Source organism: Bubalus bubalis, chromosome 3 (genome assembly GCF_019923935.1).
Source record: "Bubalus bubalis isolate 160015118507 breed Murrah chromosome 3, NDDB_SH_1, whole genome shotgun sequence".
Taxonomy (NCBI): domain Eukaryota; kingdom Metazoa; phylum Chordata; class Mammalia; order Artiodactyla; family Bovidae; genus Bubalus; species Bubalus bubalis.
Genome location: NC_059159.1, coordinates 27,345,183 through 27,365,958, shown reverse-complemented (window position 1 = coordinate 27,365,958; position 20,776 = coordinate 27,345,183). Strand labels below are relative to the sequence as shown.

At 36.3% G+C, this 20,776-nt stretch overlaps 1 protein-coding gene across 9 annotated transcripts in view; it reads left to right on the top strand.

Moving 5' to 3' along the window:
* Window positions 1-20,776, top strand: part of SPAG9 (sperm associated antigen 9) — a 150,997-nt gene that overhangs the window by 110,905 nt on the left and 19,316 nt on the right. For 4 of the 9 annotated variants that reach the window (XM_044939113.2, XM_044939111.2, XM_044939116.2 and 1 more), the window contains 14 exons: window positions 2,634-2,691; window positions 3,591-3,743; window positions 4,197-4,248; window positions 7,020-7,150; window positions 10,786-10,842; window positions 11,114-11,125; window positions 11,964-12,137; window positions 12,696-12,825; window positions 13,496-13,585; window positions 13,831-13,998; window positions 14,460-14,631; window positions 18,079-18,297; window positions 18,568-18,763; window positions 20,039-20,164. In XM_044939113.2, the coding sequence (XP_044795048.1) occupies window positions 2,634-2,691; window positions 3,591-3,743; window positions 4,197-4,248; window positions 7,020-7,150; window positions 10,786-10,842; window positions 11,114-11,125; window positions 11,964-12,137; window positions 12,696-12,825; window positions 13,496-13,585; window positions 13,831-13,998; window positions 14,460-14,631; window positions 18,079-18,297; window positions 18,568-18,763; window positions 20,039-20,164 (1,738 nt within the window). The remainder of the gene's footprint in view (window positions 1-2,633; window positions 2,692-3,590; window positions 3,744-4,196; window positions 4,249-7,019; window positions 7,151-10,785; window positions 10,843-11,113; window positions 11,126-11,963; window positions 12,138-12,695; window positions 12,826-13,495; window positions 13,586-13,830; window positions 13,999-14,459; window positions 14,632-18,078; window positions 18,298-18,567; window positions 18,764-20,038; window positions 20,165-20,776) is intronic. The other 5 variants (XM_006070168.4, XM_006070164.4, XM_006070170.4 and 2 more) reach the window with 3 other exon arrangements.

Below are 20,776 nucleotides of genomic sequence, written 5' to 3'. Positions count from 1 at the left end.
AAAAAAAAAAAAAAATTCATGTATCTGTTTCTATATCTCCTTCTTGCCTCTAACTAACTGGCATACCCTCCTCTATGAGTTCTGCCTCAATCTCCTAGTTAAAGCTCAGTTGTCTGGAAGCATTCCCATAGCACTACATTTATTACGCAACTCTTCATAATACTTGATTATAGTTTTTTAATGTGCCTCCCTCCGTGACTAGAGTATAAGCTCAGTATGGCCTAGACAATTATATCTTTTGCTCACTGTTGAGTCTTTGGCACATGGCACAACAACTGAGTGAGTGGACTGTTAAATAGTTCTAACAGTTTTGTTTCACCTCTAAATCTGTACTTTAACTTTTGAAATTAAAACTCCTTTACAGGAGAATTTGTAAGAGAGGAGTGTACTTTTGGGAAAATGCACATACAGAAATAGATAAAATTGTGCATACTTCCTCAAGGAAGCAACAGATAATCTGGAATCCCATCTATAAACCTAACTTGCAAATCAGTGCTAAAATACAAATGAGATGTGTTTTATTTTTAAAATTGTCAGGCAGTTTTTTCCTTGTTTTAATAGGGTAAGTTTTCCAAATATGTTACACCTAAGTTTATGCTTAGTTGAAGACATTTATAGAAGTGTGGCCACTTCAAGTTACATTTTTCTTACAGTCATCATTTTTATCAATACATTTCAAAGTGAAAATTTTGGACAATGGTATTGGTTATGCCTTAAATTTATATGCTAGATTTTAGAAGAACTCTTCACTGAAAATGTGTAAACTCTAGAAACTATAAGATGATTTCCATAGAACACATATTTCAAAAATATTCCTGTTTATGATATTTATACTTTACTATGTTTGGTTTCTCTACATCTTTTCAATTTTATTGACTCCTTTCTCTCATTTTGAAATAAATGAGTATGGATCTTGCTTTCTGAAAACAATCTAATTGAGATTCTCATTCATTTTTCTGCTTGGGCTGCTTCCCCAGGGGAATATTCTGGTGTGTATGCTTTTAAATACTTTAATGTTACAGCTTCTTAAGCTAGGTGGTCTTGGCTGCTTTTCTCATTAATGCTTTCTCATTTTTTTTCTGCTCAACTATATTTTCCCCGCATATATTTTTCAGCTTTTATGCTTATCTCCCTATGTGCTTGAGAATTTAGCAGACAGTCATTGTAAAACCTTTTTCACCCAACCTCAATGCCATTTCTTTTGACTCTATAGCTTTATTAACGTTAGTATTTAAAGCAAATATTTCAACATATCTTGTCAAATTCATTTTAAAATTGGAATTTGGAAACTGTTTTAGTTTGTGTTTAGTTTCAGCTTTTCGATGATATGTAGATGATTAAATAAGCTACTATTTCTGGTACTTATTCTTCATGGTGGAAGTACTTTGTTCTTTGAGAATATCTGAGATAATTATTATACAGACAATATAGGAGTCCATAAGTGAGCAGAGAACTTCTAGCATTCCCAGGTTGGTTGAGTTTTAAATTATCTTTTAGTTATTTGAAATATTACCTCTTTTTTAAAATAAAGAGACATGTTAGCTCTTTTAATTTTTTGTTGTTTTCTTTAGAAATATTTCCTTTTTTAGGTGGGTTATGAATATTATTTCTTCCACTGTATGTAATTTTCCAATATTAGCTTATGAAACATGGAATGGTTGGTGTTTTGTTTTGCTTTGTTTTTGTAACTTTTTGAGGTATGTTCCCTAGTGTGTGGTTTAATTTCTTCAGTTCCTTACAAGTCGCAAACTGAATAGCTTTCTTCTCCCTGACGATCACTATGTTGGATCTTGCATTGAATATTCTACCACCCACCTTACAGTACCCATTAAGTTATTAAGCAAGATTCTGTAAATTGACAAGTAAACATTGTTTCAAAGAGGGTACTTTGAAGGAACCTTTATATTATTGATCTGGAATTTTCATTCTAATTATATTCAAGTTTATTTTATAAAAGAATTAGTAACATATCAGAGCATCCTTATGAATGAAGGAAATCATCTTAATTTCTGTCTTTTCCACATCATTATGCATTAAATCATAACATTGTGCTTTCAAATGTCTTTCATGTCGTGCATAAAACTTGTTGGATTAAGTATCTATTTTCATGCTGTTTCTCACATGAAACATCTCTTGTTCTTTGTTTTCGCTTTACATGGAATGCATGGGCTTTAAGACCATAATTTCTTTGGTAAGGTTTCATCTGTGTTGGGGTTCTGTTTCTTGTTTCTGCCTGTTCTGTATTAATAAGACCTAATTTTTAGGCAAAAGCCTACAATATCAAGTGTGATTTAGAAATGATTTTTCATCCATATTAATGCTATTCTTTTTTCCCCACTAAATACTGTTACTTTTTAAAATATTTGGCAGAAAAGTCTTCACTGTTTTGGAATACTATCTAGGAGAAGCAAAGTACAGACTTAAGAAAAGCTTTAGCTTTGTTCTGTGGTTGATAATTATAATTTTATAATGTATGCAAGTAAACATATAAAAATGAAATTATAGACAAAATGAGATTATTGAGGGACAGATACAATGTTAAAATAAAATTTGTGACTATAGCTTGTTTTAAGTCTACATATATAGTTTTAATCAATTAATTTTCAAAGTTTTTATCTTTTTTTCCTTGATAGGAATGGGTCGTGAAGTTGAAAATCTCATATTGGAAAATACACAACTATTGGAAACCAAGTAAGTATATACAGAATTTAACAGGTAACAAGAGATACTGAATTTTCTTCTCATCCATATCAATGTCACATCTTTAATTTAACACAGTACAAATGCAGAGTTACTACCCTATCTCCTCCCCTTCTCTGTGTATGGCCTTGTGCATACACATGTACACAAGCAGATAGTTGCTGTTGCTGCTAAGTCGCTTCACTCGTGTCCGCTCTGCGCGACCCCATAGACGGCAGCCCACCAGGCTCCCCCGTCCCTGGGATTCTCCAGGCAAGAACACTGGAGTGGGTTGCCATTTCCTTCTCCAGTGCATGAAAGTGAAAAGTGAAAGTGAAGTCGCTCGTGTCTGACTCAGCGACCCCACGGACTGCAGCCTACCAGGCTCCTCTGTCCATGGCATTTTCCAGGCAAGAGTGCTGGAGTGGGTCGTCAGTGCCTTCTCCAAGCAGATAGTTAATGGGACCTAATTTCACTAATAGATAGGTTTCATTGCTCTGGGTTTTTTTTTTTTTTTTCCATAAACAGATTCTGATCTCCTTTTACCCTACAAGTGTCCATGCCTTTCTCTTAATCTTCTGAATGTGTCCTGTGTAGTATTGTTTCAGAAGTTATTAAGAATAATACCTTTATGGCTGCTATAAATTTAATCTTAATTCTGACTTTTAATAATTTGGTGGTCTGCCTTGCCTTATCTATTTATTCTTTGGTTAAGTGGGAAAAGTAAAAACAGGCTGTTACTTTGTGGGCTTTTTTTTTTTTAAACCTGCAGACAACATCAGATAGAGTATCTCTGAAGCATTCAATTATTATTTAGCTTTTTGATTGTAGTTACTTTAGTCTACAAGAGAAATAAGCTTAAAGATAGAATATTTATTTGTAATGGTGCTTTTTAAATATGTGTTTCTTAGAAATGCCTTGAATGTAGTGAAGAATGACTTGATAGCAAAAGTAGATGAACTTACCTGTGAGAAAGATGTGCTGCAAGGGGAGCTGGAGGCTGTGAAACAAGCCAAGCTGAAGCTGGAGGAAAAGAACAAAGAATTGGAAGAAGAGCTTAGGAAGTAAGTTTTTACAATGTTGTTCTAAACCAAACAAGCATTGCCAGTGTACCACCAGGATTATAACAAGACTGCTACCTCTAGTCCTCTCAAGTCACAAAGGACACAGAACTGCCTGGGATAGGGTTAAGTGCCTGGCTGATTGCGTCTACTCTGAACAGACCCTCCCATTTATTGACTATTACAATTTTTTGTGTATGTCATGATTGTGAAAGAAGTTAGACTGTTCAGATATTGCTAATCAGGAAACTGTAAACATTCATTATTTTTCTTTAATACCTGGTTTTCTGACAACAGTGCTATAATAATGTTCCCTTAAATGAAAGCAGATAAATACTCTGTTTGAAAAAAGAAAAATAATCATTTAACGGTAGTTAAAATTTTTGACCTATTCTCTATTCTTTACAAAGTTGAAGTCAACTTGAATAACGTTTTGTTTTTTCCCCCCTCTACTAGAGCTCGTGCAGAAGTTGAAGATGCAAAGCAAAAAGCAAAAGATGATGATGATGTAGGTTTATAATTTTGAACTTGTTTTTCTTACCTTGCCACATTCTGGTATTTTGGGGATATCTTGTTAATTAAGCTTTGGATATATCACTTTAAAGATGAAAGTTCAGTTCAGTCACTCAGTTGTGTCCAACTCTTTGCTACCCCATGGACTGCAGCACGCCAGGCCTGCCTGTTCATCACCAACACTCGGAGTTTACTCACACTCATGTCTATTGAGTCGGCAGCGCCATCCAACCATCTCATCCTCTGTCATCCCCTTCTCCTCCTGCCTTCAATCTTTCCCAGCATCAGGGTCTCTACCAGTGAGTCAGTTCTTCACATCAGGTGGCCAAAGTATTGGAGCTTCAGCTTCAGCATCAGTCCTTCCAATGAATATTCAGGACTGATTTCCTTTAGGATGGACTGATGGGATCTCCTTGCAGGCCAAGGGACTCTCAAGAGTCTTCTCCAACACCACACTTCAAAAGCATCAATTATTCGGGGCTCAGCCTTCTTCACAGTCCAACTTTCACATCCATACATGACTACTGGAAAAACCATAGCTTTGACTAGACAGGCCTTTGTTGGCAAAATAATGTCTCTGCTTTTTAATATACCGTCTAGGTTGGTCATAACTTTTCTTCCAAGAAGCAAGCGTCTTTTAATTTCATGGCTGCAGTCACCATCTGCAGTGATTTTGGAGCCGCCCCCCTCCCCCCCCCCCCAAAATAAAGTCTGTCTCTGTTTCCTTTGTTTCCCCATCTATTTGCCATGAAGTGATGGGACCAGGTACTATGATCTTAGTTTTCTAAATGTTGAGTTTTAAGCCAACTTTGTCATTCTCCTCTTTCACTTTCATCAAGAGGCTCTTTAGTTCTTCGTTTTCTGCCATAAGGGTGGTGTCAAAAAGTCATAATCACGTTTGTGATCATGAATAGGATAGATCATGCTCCTGTGTACTATCCAGGTGGTAAGCTTTCTAGCTCTGCATGTTCTCAGTTTTCCTCTGTGGCTTTGTACTCTCACTTGTGTTTGCATGTTCAAGCTCAAGAGCTAGCTGGAGCATTTTGGAGTTTTTTTTGTTTGTTGTTTGTTTTGTTTGCAATTTTAACTTAGAAATATATGAAAGCTTTAGTAATAAAAAATTTAATGGTATTAAAAAGATGTCTATCAACTTTATAAGCAATTAGCCCATATTGTTTTCAACATATAAATACAAAAGAATAAATATGAACTTCTTGCCAGTGTTAGCATACTAGTTATTCTGTTGTTAACTAGGTTATCATCCCTATAATAGGTGTTTGCTGCTTAAGTATCAGACTTGAGACATATGGATGTCCTGATCAGAATGATTGTTTGGTGCCCCCTTCAATCTCTTATTTGTGCTTTTATATGATATTTGATAGATTTAAAATATATGCTGTATATGTAGGTTATGTAATAACATTAACATAATAAATTAACATTATGAACCCACTGTTTAAGAACTAAGACGTTATCAAACATTGAAGCTATGCTATGCTCTTCCCTCTGGAGGATACTACTATCCTATACTTACCATTTTATTAACTTGAAAGAAAAATAATTTTATTGTATCACACACGTATGTATCTCTATTAGCTATGGTTTGATTTTCATTGTTTTTGTGTTTTATATGTATTTCGTCTTGAAGACTTGCTTTTTTTTCAATATTATGTTTTTTATATTTACCCTAGTTGTATAGTGGTATATAATTCATTCATGTTCACTGCTTTATAATATCCCATTATATCAACGTACTATAATTTATGTATTTGTTTTTCTGTAAATGAATATTTTGGTTATTTTCAGCTTTTTAGTACTGCAAACAGTGCTGTAATGAACATTGCAGTGAGAGTCTCCTAATTTTTCCAGAGTATATAGCTAGTAGTGGGGTTGCTGTGTTGCAAACTCAAAATCCTTTACTCATATGCTGTTTGACTTTTTTTTTTTAAAGGAGAGGTCAGGTTCTATGGCCAGAGGATGAAGGAGGAAACTGAAGGCTAAGCTCAGCTCTTATCTTACTGTCCCATGCCTTTCAGCTTTGATTCAAAATGTGCATACTCCACTTAGCAAAACAAAAGCCCAGTAGTTAAACCAACCTTCCTTTCTAGGAGAGCCTTTGGAAAGAAATCAGCAGTAGAAGGAAGTTTGAACAACTCCCTTTGGGATCTGACCATACTCATATTCCTTACCTTCCCTAATAATAGTTCTAGTTAATACAGTTATCTCCATCTTACATTTATTTTATATTTCTTTTCGTGTTTTAGTGACTCCCAGCATTGGGTACCTTGATAACTAGCCAACAGGTGTTCATACTTTTTGGTGGCGTTGAGTATGTGTATAGATTGGTTGTTTGAGATAAATGTACGCCTTTTGGAACTTACTTGTAACTAATTTTTGAATAACTAGCATTTGTTATATAGAACATGAATTTAAGATACTGTTGTGATAACAGCATTTCCAGGTGAGCATATTAAATCTATAGAGATAACAGCTTTTTTTAGTTTCCTTCAAAATCTGCACTATTCTTTGTATTTATTTCCTTTATAATATATTCAGATACTTGTATTTGTTTAGAAATTTTATCATCTACTTTTCAGTCATAAGTAATTGTTTCTCTTTATTGATTTTATTTTTGTAAGACCAGTTTTCTGTAAGTTAATATATTAAAATTAAGGAGTCAAATTAAAATTTTTACCTAAGTCTGAGCTATAAGACCAAAACAGATACAGGCTCCCAGAGTGATCTGCAGTCTTCTTTTCGTTATAGAGTGATATTCCCACAGCCCAAAGGAAGCGGTTTACTAGAGTAGAAATGGCCCGAGTTCTAATGGAGAGAAACCAATATAAAGAGAGATTGATGGAGCTTCAGGAAGCTGTTCGATGGACAGAGATGATTCGGTTTGTATGAGAAGTACCTCTGGTGTTTTTCTACTTATTGTTTATTAGGTTTCTGATTGTTTACTAATATTCATTTCTTCGTTCACAACTGGAGTCTTCCCTTGGGGATCCAAGCCCTTGCTCTGTTTACTAGGAAAGGTCTAAAGAAACACTGGCAATTAGAAACAGAATGTGATGGAAGTGGGTGCCTTTTGGGCCAGTAGAGCCTCTTGGAGGATATTCCCACAACCTCTCAAAGGCAGTTGAGTAGTCTGTCCACGAAAATAATCAGTAGACAATCTGTAATTGAAATGGAAGTTTTTTTGGTGCCAAATGGAGGACTGTAACCTGGGAGAGAGCCTCTCTGATAACTGACAGATGTGTGGTTTTCAGCTCACTTTTATATCTTGTCAGAACAAGCAAAATCAACCAAGTCAGGGAAACATTGCTTCAGGGTTTCTAAAACACCAGATCAGCGTGTACACGGTAAGGCAGTATGGCCTTGCCACCTGGAAAGGGAGTCTTACCATCAAAAGACTGAGTATCAGCATTGGTGTCCCAGGAAGGAAGGCATTTCATCTTTTATTTTTTTAACATAGACATTCTTTACTTCTGGTCAGTGCACCCTTTTCTTTAATAGTTAAAGCATATGTATAATATATGTTTGATAGTCCACAAATAGGCATTTAAGTTAGCATAACATTTCAGTTAAAGGATGTATAAGCCAGAATACTTCTCCATACCTCAATATGTGAACATTTCTTTCATCAGTCATTTTTTAAAAGAATATAGAAACTGACACTACTTTTGCAATAATGTCAGGAAGAGATAAAATTTTCATTTTCAACATAAGAAACAAAATCATTCTTACTCGATGTCTTCCTGTAAAATAGTCCTGATTTTTTTTTTTCTTTCTGACTAGTCCTGTATAAAAGCAACCTTCCATTGACACCTTTGTCAGTTGGATCTTACTTATTAATGCTGCCCTCTAATGGTCATATCCTCAGTAACAGTGTTTGTTACTTCCATTTTAAAGAGTTCATGAAAAGTTTGTAAACTAATTGCCCCCTAATTTGCCCATATTTTTCAGTTTGGATAGTCACATCAGGTTTACCAGTAACAGTACATACTGACCCATTGTTTTAAACTTTATGAAAGTATTTTCTAACCACCACTTGTACTTCCTTATGATTATATCCTTTACTTAATAGTAACAAATGAAACATTTTATATAGCACATTCACAGTTTTCAAAAGTTGCAATTGCCTATAACTGCTAAGAAGGAAGAAGATAAGTGTGTCTTGTTGTTTTTGTCACTAAGTCATACCTGACTCTCTTGCAGTCCAATGGGGCTGTAGCCCACTAGGCTCCTCTGTCCATGGGATTTCCCAGGCAAGAATACTGGAGTGGGTTGCCATGCCCTCCTCCAGGGGATCTTCCCTAACCTAGGGATCGAACCCACGTCTCCTGCATTGGCAAGTGGATTCTTTACCACTGAGCCACCAGGGAAGCCTGATTAGTATCTTATCTTTATTTATTGGACAAAGAAACCAATATACTAACAAATATGTTCTTAAACACCTTCTTTTAATAAAGAGACTTTAAATAAATAATAAGTAAATAGTTTAACAACTGAGACATATAGTCAGGCTCCACTTTTTATTACTATTTTTAATTTTCACAGCCAAATGGTAGTCAACAAGTGAAAAAAAAATGGTAACTTTCTCCATTGAATTAAAAGATGTTTTAAAATTAGTAAAAAAAAAAAAAAAACCAGAAAAGGGAGCTCTGACAGTGATGGCAAAATCCTTACAGCCATACTAAAGCAGTTTGCAGTGCCCTTTAAAAAAAAAAAAAAATTTGCCTAATTACCTAATCAGTCCAGTTTATTTTCTTTCCTGGTCAGCTTTTCAGCAGTGAAAAAGTTAGTCCTATGAAAAGTGACCCATTAGAACAATAAAGTTACAAGCTAGTTTTTGAGAACTGGAAATAAAAGACAAATAATATCTTTATAGAGACAGAGATTTACAATGCAGTATTTTAATATTAGGTTGATGCAAATGTAATTACAGTTTCAGACTGTGACTTTTAAATCATTATAACTAAGCTCAAACACATCTTTATTAATCAAAATAGGAACCATTACAGTCAACACATTTTTGCCAATGAAAAATAAGTTTGTTTATTCCTGTAGTGTAAAAATCTGTGCTTCAGGATTCAGCGTACTCTTGGAAAGCATTTTCTGCATCCTGCTGGTTGTGGAAGCACTTTTCCTGCAGAAAGTTGTCAAGATGAGTGAAGTGGTAGTCAGTTTGCCAGAGGTCAGGTGAATATGGCGGATGATACTAAACTTCAGTTTGTTCAACTTTTGAGGCATTGGTTGTGTGACATGCCGTCAGGTGTTGTCATGGAGAAGAATCGGGCCCTTTCTGTTGACCAATACTGGCTGCAGGCGTTGCAGTATTTAGTGCATCTCATTGATTTGCTGAGCATACTTCTGAGATGTAATGGTTTCGCCAGGATTCAGAAAGCTGTAATGGATCACACTGGCAGCAAACCACCAAATAGTGGCCATGACTTTTTCTCTTGGTGCAAGTTTGGTTTCGGGAAGTGATTTGGAGCTTCTTTTCAGTCCAGTCACTGAACTGGTCTGTCGCCAGTTGTCATATAAAATCTACTTTTCGTTGCATGTCAATCCCATCGAGAAATAGTTCATCGTTGTTGCACAGAATGAGAGGAGGCAACACTTAAAAATGACCATGTTTTTGATTTTTGGCCAGCTCATGTTACACCTACTTACCGAGCTTTTTCACCTTTCCAGTTTGTGTCAAATGCCAAATGACCATAGAATGGTTGACGTTGAATTCCTCGGCAACTTCTCATGTGCTTGTAAGAGAATCAGCTCAGTGATTGCTCTGTGTTGGTCGTTGTCAGCTTCCGATGGCCAGCCACTATGCTCCTCATCTTCAAGGCTCTTGTCTCCTTTGCAAAACTTCTTGAACCACCACTGCACTGTGTTCATTAGCAGTTCCTGGGCCAAATACATTGTTGATGTTACGAGTTGTCTCCGCTGCTTTACGACCCATTTTGAACTCGAATAAAAAAGTCACTCGAATTTGCTTTTTGTCTAATATCATTTCCCTAGTCCAAAATAAATATAAGATAAACAGTAAAAAGTCATTAACAAAAAAGCATAAAGCAAGAAATGCACATTAAAATAATGTATAACATGACCACATTTATTTAAGAATGTATTCCAATATCAAACAGCAAGTTTCAACAATGCAACCCTGCTATTACTTTTGTACCAACCTAATAAGAAGGAAAGTTGGAGGATATCTCATCAATAAAAATTTAAACATTAACATTCAGGCTTGTTGGTTGTCTGTCCTGCACAGATAGCAATTTTTTCTCTATAAGTAGTCTGAGCTCTTGAGGAAGGGATGGGATTTCAGTATTATTAGTTGTGTTGGCCTTAACAGACTGACTGACACATATAGGTCAGAGTAATTTTTTATTAAACTTGTTGATTCTCCATGTATTTCATGAGCTTCTTGGGTCCCTGGTTGTTTAGATAGAAAGCTAGACCGTCTCACTGATGACACATTCATTTCATCTCTCTCCCTCCTTCTCTTTCCTTTTCCCTTTCCATGTAGTGCGTCAAGAGAAAATCCAGCCATGCAGGAGAAGAAAAGGTCAAGCATTTGGCAGTTGTAAGTATCTAAAGTCACATGAAGACATTAGATAGCAGCACTCTGAGACAAAGAAGATTAGAATCAATCTGTTTTCACAAATGATTTCTTTCTTCTTACTTTCCTTTTTAAATTAGGGTATATAGCTAAACTACTTTTTTTTTATGCAGTTTCTTTTTTTTTTCTTTAAATTTAATTTAATTTTATTTTTTAACTTTACAATATTGTATTGGTTTTGCCATATATCAAAGATTCATTTTGATAAACTGTACTTTTTCTTTTTGGTATGTAGTATGCCAGCTCGGTAAGGCTGTTCTTGAGGACAAAAAAATTAGTGTTATCGTAAGCTGCATCATGTTGGTTGTGCATTTGGTGGCATCCTCTGCTCAATTAAATAGAATAATGGGGAATTATTTTTAGAGTTGATGATTTCCTAGATCCCCATTAAATAACTTACTGATTCATTGGTTGTGTGATTGTAAGAAAATTTGGAGAGCGAAGATAGTGTTCGTGGGGGTTGAGTAGTGTGTGTATGTTTGTGCTTTGGACTTGAACTGTGTTTGTGCCAGAAGTACTATGCTTTTATTGTGTTTAAAACTTAATCCCTTTTTGAGGAATCTGCTATTTAATAGAAATAAGGTTTTTTTTTTCTTTTTGAGTGAATGTGAAAAAATAGTTACTTAAATTGAGGTTAGTAAAGAAATGTATAAGATGTGTGGTAAAATGGTAATATGTGTTCTAGTACTTTATTATGACTATTTTTAGAGGTTGCTTACTAAGCTTCTGTTCAAACCACACAGCTGTACCTTGCTGTTTAACAACCACTGGCTGGCTAAAGGAACTGTCTTTCTTCATTATGAGAAGGTCTCTGTTCTCAAGAGCTTCTTCCTTTCATTATGAGAGTTACTAATTAAAGAACAGGGATTTGCCATTGTAGGCAATGGTTTCTCTTTCCTGAATGTCTGAGTTTGGCTGTGAATTATTGCTAAGGCTCCAATGTGTTACTACAAAAAGTCTTTTTGCTAGTTTCTAACTCATTGCATTGTAAAAACTCTGGAAATTGTGAAGAATTGTGGCTTGTTCTTAAGCATGCGTGTGATACATACCCACACCGCACACACACATTCTCTCTTTCCTTTTAGTTTCAGCCGACTTTTCAGCTCCTCAAGTAACACTACTAAGAAGCCCGAACCACCAGTTAATCTGAAGTACAATGCACCAACCTCTCACGTTACGCCTTCCGTCAAGAAAAGAAGCAGCACCTTATCTCAACTCCCTGGGGATAAGTCCAGAGCCTTTGATTTCCTTAGCGAAGAGTAAGTATTTTCCAGACTAATGGTTATGCTCTAAATAACAGTTGAGAATATTCTTACCTCTTATCAGATCAGCTGTAAGAGTTTGGATGGAACTATAAAGGGCTTCCCTAGTGGCTCAGAGGATTAAGAATCTGCCTACCATGCAGGAGACCTGGGTTTGATCCCTGGGTTGGGAAGGTCCCCTGGAGAAGGGAATGGCTACCCACTCCAGTATTCTTGCCTGGGGAATTCCATGGAAAGAGTAGCCTGGCAGGCTATAGTCCATGGGTTGCAAAGAGTCTGACATGACTGAGCAACTAAAACTTTTTGTTGCAAGAGGAAGTTGGCTTACTGTCCTCACTCTGTTCCTCATTAGGTACATAAACCTGGGAAAGTTAACCTCTCATGCCTATAAATGAGCATGATAGCCTACCTCGCAGGTGTTAGGATTCAATTATATATTATCTGTAAACTGACACAAAGGTAATTTTTTCTTTTTAATTCTATTTTAGCAGAAGAAGGGAGATAAGCTATTGTTATATTCACTTAATTAAAAAAGGAAATTTCTTTTTCTTTTAGAACTGAAGCTAGTTTAGCCTCACGTAGAGAACAAAAGAGAGAACAGTATCGTCAGGTAAAGGCCCATGTTCAGAAGGAAGATGGTAGAGTGCAGGCTTTTGGCTGGAGTCTGCCTCAGAAATACAAACAGGTAATGTTTGAATATGGTAAGGACGTCTAGTGGGAAATGCAGAGAGAGGAGTAGGCCTGGGCATGAAAGATTCTAAATACACATCCCAAACCTGCTGGTTTCAAGCAGCATGAATTTGGCACATGTTTAGAGAAGCATTAAGGATTGTGGTTTTGTTTTCAGGCTGTTTTCTGAAGCCCTACAGTTCAAAAGAAATGCCTCCGAGTTCTGTGAAGAGGGAGAGGGGTCAACATAGGAGGTGGTTGAGTATGGGACTTTGAGATAATGTACTCTGTTTTAATATTGAAGATTTCATTTAAAAGAAAAATAGTATCGTTTAAACATTAAAAGAAGCCTTCCTCATGGAGCCTTTCAAACTGTTAAAACTCAATTCACGTCTTTTAAGAACATACTCCCTACCCCTAAAACACACACACAACACACACAGTCACACCCACATGTGTGTACTAACAGGTCTGTGAATTAGTGTATTTTTTCTGAGCTCCCTTATTTTCTCTAATTACCACTTGATTTTCTGCTCATTTTTCAAGTAAGAAAGACAAAGTTAACTTGAACTTGACTTCATAGAGTAAATATGTTATAGCAATGCTTGCCCATGTCTCTGGTTCTGTAAGTTCACTTTTGATGAGACTTACGCCATGTGTCCTTCTCTCGCCTTCCCAATTATTAGGTAACCAACGGACAAGGGGAAAATAAGATGAAAAATTTACCTGTGCCTGTCTATCTCAGACCTCTAGATGAAAAAGATGCATCAATGAAGGTAAAGTAATCTTGAAATTAAACGTAATATTACTTTAAGTCTTGATGGATTTTTTCTAAAACAGAAGGAGTTTAAATTCTACTTTTGTGGGCAGAGTTACTCATTTTGTCGTTTTAGACTGAAATAGTTTAAATATTAGAGCCCTGTCTTTGTAATCATTACATCTGTTAAGGGAATGTGAAGAGTTCTAAACATTTTTAGAGAGAAAATGACTTAATACCATCTTTTTTTTTAACCCAAAAAAGCTGTGGTGTGCTGTTGGAGTCAATTTGTCTGGTGGGAAGACCAGAGATGGTGGTTCTGTTGTTGGAGCAAGTGTATTTTACAAGGATGTTGCTGGTTTGGAAGCAGAAGGCAGTAAACAGCGAAGTGCATCTCAGAATAGCTTAGACAAGTTAGACCAGGAACTTAAGGTAAGTGCTTGCATTGGCATTTGCCCCTGTTTCTGAGACTAATAGTTTTAGCTCTTTGGTCTCAGACTTACTTCTAGGTCCAACTTCTAATTGGGGTTACTATGCCCTTGATTACTGCTCATCCCCGCCCTCACTCTTAGGTCAGTTTTACTAGAGTATATTTTACATTCAATAAAGTATGCACTCGAAATCAGTACAGTTCAAAGGGTTTTGACAGATGTGTGAACCTGTGAGACCACTGTCACAGTCAAGGTGGAGAACAGTTTTCATCACCGATCTGCTTTAGCGACTAGTTTTTTGTCTGCTAATTATTGTTGAAAGGTGATTATACTCTCAGCCTTCTAACTAATCTGGGAGTGAACTTTAAATAGTAGTGTCCTTTAGTGTAATAGCACAGCCATATAAATATTTATGCACACATCTCATTTTAAACATTCATTTGCTTTGCTTTGCCTATGCAGGAACAACAGAAGGAGTTAAAAAATCAAGAAGAATTATCCAGTCTAGTCTGGATCTGTACCAGCACTCATTCAGCTACAAAAGTTATCATTATTGATGCTGTTCAACCAGGCAACATCCTAGACAGCTTCACTGTTTGTAACTCTCATGTTCTGTGTATATCAAGCGTACCAGGTAAGAGTAGTTCCTCTCTTTGCACCATCCACAGCTCCTCACTGGTAGAAACTGATTGGTTACTAGAGATACAGTTATGCATCTCTTCTAGTTTGTGAAGGCAAAAAAGAAACTGAGTTCAAATGACTAAGGAGGATATTTTCAGATACTGTGGAAAAAATAAAACAATGGAAATTTGAGAAGGGTGGAAATCAGAGGGCAAGGGGCTATTAGTATGGATTAGGCCTTTTAGAATTCCATATTAAATACTATGTGATATTAAAACATTGGTTTAAAAATTAAAGGAAATTCCTGAAAGTCCAGTGGTTAAGCCTTTGTGCTTCCACTGCAGGGGTATGGGTTCAGTCCCTGGTTGGGGAACTAAGATCCCACATGGCACCCAGCACAGCAAAAAAAAAAAAAAAAAAAAAAGTTGATGTATAGTGTGAAATATTATTCAGCCATATAAAGGAATGAGACTCTGATACGTTCCATAACATAAATTAACCTTAGAAACAACTCAGACACAAATATTGTGTGATTCTACTTATCTGAGTTGTCTATCTGAGCTGGCAAATTCATAAACAGAATTAAATTAGAGATTCCTAGGGTAAGGGTATGGCGATCAGAGAGTTATTTACTTGGTATAGGTATCCTATATGGAGTGACAGAAAAATGTTGGATGTAGATAGCTGTGATGGCTGCACAATGTTGTGAATATAATTAATACCTCGGAATTATACACTTAAAATGGTTAATATGGCCGACTTTATGTAGTGGCTCAGATCGTGAACTCCTTATTGCAAAATTTAGACTTAAAGAAAGTAGGGCAAAGCACTAGGCCATTCAGGTATGATGTAAACCAAATCCCTTATGATTGTACAGTGGAGGTGACAAATGGATTCAAGGGATTAGATCCGATAGAGTGTCAGAAGAACTATGGATGGAGGCACGTAACACTGTACAGGAGGCAGTGATCAGAACCAAACCATCCCCAAGAAAAAGAAATGCAAAAAGGCAAAATGGTTGTCTGAGAGGGCCTTACAAATAGCTGAGAAAAGAAGAGATGTGAGAGGCAAAGGAGAAAAGGAAATATACCCATCTGAATGCAGAGTTCCAGAGAATAGCAAGGAGAGATAAGAAAGCCTTTTAAGTGAACAATGCAAAAAAATAGAGGAAAAAACAATAGAATGGGAAAGACTAGAGATCTCTGCAAGAAAATCAGAGATACCAAGGGAACATTTCATGCAAAGATGGACACAATAAAGGGGAGGAAAACGGTAAGGACCTAACAGAAGCAGAAGATAAGAAGAGGTGGCAGGAATACACAGAAGAACTATACAAAAAAGGTCTTAATGATCCAGATAACCATGATGGTGTGATCACTCACCTAGAGCCAGACATCCTGGAATGCAAAGTCAAGTGGGCCTTAGAAAGTATTACTCTGAACAAAGCTAGAGGAGGTGATGGAATTCCAGCTGAGCTATTTCAAATCCTAAAAGATGATGCTGTGAAAGTACTGCACTCAATATGTCAGCAAATCTGGAAAACTCAGCAGTGGCCACAGGACTGGAAAAAGTCAGTTTTCATTCCAATCCCAGAGAAGGACAATGCCAAAAAATGTTCAAACTACCATACAATCGCCTTCATCTCACATGTTAGCAAGATAACGCTCAAAATCCTTCAAGTTATGCTTCAACAGTATGTGAACGGAGAAATTCCAGATGTACAAGCTGGATTTAGAAAAGGCAGAGGAACCAGAGATCAAATTGCCAACATCCATTGGATCATAGAAAAAGCAAGAGAATTCCAGAAAAACATCTACTTCTTCATTGACTACGTTAAAGCCTTTGACTGTGTGGATCACAACAAACTGGAAAATCCTTCAAGAGATGGGAATATCAGACCACCTTACCTGCCTCCTAAGAAATCTGTATGCAAGTCAAGAAGCAACAGTTAGAACCAGACACGGAACCACAGACTGGTTAAAAAATGGGCAAGAAGTATGTCAAGGCTGTATATTGTCACCCTGCTTATTTAACTTACATTCAGAGTATATCATGTGAAATACCCGCTGGATGAAGCTCAAACTGGAATGAAGATTGTGGGGAGAAATATTGATAACCTTAGATATGCAGATGACACCATCCTAATGGCAGAAAACGAAAAGGAACTAAAGAGCCTTTTGATGAAGGTGAAAGACCAGAGTGAAAAAGCTGGCTTAAAACTCAACATTCAAGAAACTAAGATCATGGCATCTGGTCCCATCACTTCATGGCAAATAGACGGGGAAAAAAGTGAAAACAGTGACGTCTTACTTTCTTGGACTCCAAAATCACTATGGACAGTGACTACAGCCATGAAATTAAAAGACGCCTGCTCCTTGGAAGGAAAGCCATGACAAATCTAAACGGTGTTTTAAAAAGCAGAGCCATCACTTTGCAAACAAAAGTCCATCTAGTCAAAGCTGTCGTTTTTCCAGTAGTCATGTATGGATGTGAGAGTTGGACCATAAAGAAGGCTAAGTGCCAAAGAATTGATGCTGTCAAACTGTGGTGTTGGAGAAGACTCTTGAGAGTCCCTTGGACATCAGGGAGATCAAACCAGTCAATCCTAAAGGAAATCACCTGAATATTCACTGGTAGAACTGATGCTGAAGCTGAAGCTCCAGTACTTTGGCCACTTGATGTAAAGAGCCGACTCATTGGAAAAGACCCTGTTGCTGGGAAAGATTGAAGGCAGGAGGAGAAGGGGATGACAAAGAATGAAATGTTTTGGTGGCATCACTGATTCAATGGACAGGAGTTTGAGCAGACTCTGGGAGTTAGTGAAGGTCAGGGAAACCTGGTGAGCTGCAGTCATGGGATAACAAAGAATCGGATCCAACGGAGTGACTGAGCAACAACATATGTATATTTTACTATAATAAAATTTTTTAATGTGATATGGGTAAGAATAGCTTTCTAAATAAAGAGAACTGAAAAGATTTTTTAAATGTTAAATGCTTAGTTTTTAAGTGTGTTAATATCTTAATGCACTATATATACCTAGGCTGTATTAATTTTTAATAGTGGCAGAAATTCATATTTGAAATAGAAATAGTGATAATTTAAAAAATTTTTGCTGACTTGTCAGAATTATATTTTGTTGTTTTTAATCTCATTAGTTGGCTGCTTTAAGAACTCATATTAAGAACAGAAATACATTTCGGACTTTTTTTGTTTACTTGTGCTTGCATTAATTATTATTTTTGTTGCATTTAATATCTTAATTTTTAAACTACTTTCTCAATTTGTGAATTGAGTTTAAATTAGTTTAAATAAAACTTACTTACTATCTTGGCAGTGTATTTGCATAGATATTTGTCTCACCTTTACCCTTATTTCAAACCTATAGTTACCTTAATAGAGAAATGCTACTTATAGAAGTTTACTGAGCTATTTAAAGAAGGTTTATCTTGTACTTCAGGAGCCCGAGAAACAGACTACCCTGCAGGAGAAGAGCTTTCAGAATCTGGACAAGTAGACAAAGCATCTTTATGTGGAAGCATGACAAGCAATAGCTCAGCAGAGACAGACAGCCTGTTGGGAGGCATCACAGTAGTTGGTTGTTCTGCAGAAGGTGTGACAGCAGCTGCCACTTGCCCTAATACCAGTGAACCTTCTCCAGTGATGGAAAAGCCGCCGGGTATGTTTGTCCTCTTTAGGTACCATCTGTACAGTGTCTGAGCCTGTCCCAGGTGACTCATTGTGGACTTAACTTAGATTTTAAGTAACAGGGATGAAAGAGCTTGAAAGAGGATGCTGTGATGATTGTTAAATGAAATCAAGAATCCTTAATTTTATTACATGGAGAAGAGGGTAAGAATGTAATTCTATAGAGGGGGTTTTGGTGGGGGAAGTGATTGGAAGAAAAGCTCAAACTTGGAATGGTTAGCATGCTTTATTTATTTTTTAGAAAAGGAAACAGAAAATAGTGAGACTGATGAAAATGTTCCAACAGCAGAAGAAGCAACGGAAGCTACAGAAGGCAATGCAGGATCAGCTGAAGAGACGGTGGATGTCTCCCAAACTGGCGTGTACACAGAGCATGTGTTTACAGATCCTTTAGGAGTTCAAATCCCAGAAGACCTGTCACCGGTATATCAGTCAAGGTATAAAAATGGGTAAACAACTTAGGAAACCAGAGTGCACATGTAAAAGGAACCAAAATGATCTCAAGCAGCCAAAATATTCCTACTAATTGACATTGTTGTGGCAGATTTAGATGTTATTACTTATTCCACTATGTCTTCATCTGTTCCTTACATTGCATTCTCTCTAGACATATTTTTCCCCCATTTGCTCTCTATTCCTTGCAACTTAAAAAAATCTTGCTTATAAAGTATATTAGTCAAAATCCTTACCAGTCAGTGGGGATTAAAATAATGAGTTATTAACAGAATAGAAAACAGTGAGTACAGTTTTTTTAAAAAGCCATACCAAATATCTATGGGTTTTTAAAAAATTGTACTCACTGTCTTCTATTCTGTTAATAACTCATTATTTTAATCCCCACTCCTACACCCACTCTATCCATAAAACTGGCCATTTAAATTTCCCATGTGGGTTTTAATGACCTTTTGAATTTAGATTTCTGGCAAGTATTTTATTAGAAAACAATTTGTTTCAAACTTTTCCTTCAAAAGAAAGAGTTGTTTAATTTCCTTTCTTGTCTTCTCTAGGCCTTATAGAAAGCTGATAGGGGTCTAAAGTCATCTTTTTAGACTTACTGATTCATTTGTCTGTTTTGAATTTGATAGCCCAGTTATGCTTTTTTTTAAAACTAAATGTCCTCTGACAGTCCAAAGAAATAACGTGTGGGGGTAGAATAAAAGCATGTTTCAGCTTACTTATTTTAGAACATTGTTTATAATTAACCCTCCTGTGTTTGTCTGTGTGTGTGTGTGTGTGTGTGTGTGCGTGTATGTGTATGTATGTGTAGTTTTAAAACAAACCATCTCTCCTCCTCCTATCCCCACAGAAGAAACTCATAAAATTCAAGATAACTATGAGGGAGATCTTTAACTTTAGTCTGGATATTAACTGCTATATTTCGTTACTGTGTCTTATTTCCCTTATCTATACCTTGAGCCTCCTAGTATGTCAGTGTTACTTCTGGTACAATTGCTGCAATATATGTATTTATATACCTTTCTTTCTTTCTTATTCTCCCTCCCCTCCACCTCCCATTGCCTTGCCTGCCTGCCTTCCCTCCACCCTCTCTCCCTTCCTTTCTCACTGTCTCTGAAATGTTTAATATAATCATTTAACTTTGGCTTTACTGGAATTTATTTTTTAACAATACACTAAAATGTAGAAATTATCAATTCCTGAAAACTGTAGCTAAACACAATAAGATTTTTTTCCTTTTGTCCTACCTTTTCCAGTAATGACTCAGATGCATATAAAGATCAAATATCAGTATTGCCAAATGAACAAGACCTGGTGAGAGAGGAAGCCCAGAAAATGAGTAGCCTTTTACCAACTATGTGGCTTGGAGCTCAAAATGGGTGGTAGGTATCAACTCTTTAAATATTAGAAATCTTTAGTCTTTCACTTTTGCTTTAGAAATCTTAAGATAACTAAAATGTGCTACAGATACAAACAAAAAGTGCCTATCAAAGTGAAGAATTTTATATACACACAGTTTTGAAGTTATATTGCAACTACCTCATAAATTGGACTTGGACTTGCATTGGTTCTGAACGGTAAACCGTATGTTTGTCATAGGATAATCCCTTCATGTAATATTCTTGGGAAAAAAGTAAACTTTAAAATCTGGGTGATCTAAAAATAGGAGATCCTGAACAACAGAAGTTGTTCAAGAAATAAAAGGGATTAAAAAAATCTCTGGCCGCAGAAAGGCCCAATTTTAAACATAACTTCTGGGAAAACAAGGACAAATCACAGTCCAAAAGCGTAGGAGTTGATAAACACTACAGGACTTCTCCACTCTGTAGTAGTGTCAAGAGTCTCACAGACTTGTGCTTTTCCTAAGGTTAAACAAGATCACTAGTGCATCTTTCCCATACAGGACTAATACTACAAAATGAAGGTTTGACATACATTTTCTCTATGAAGGGTCAGACAAGAAATATATCAGGTTTTGTTGCCTTATGATCTTT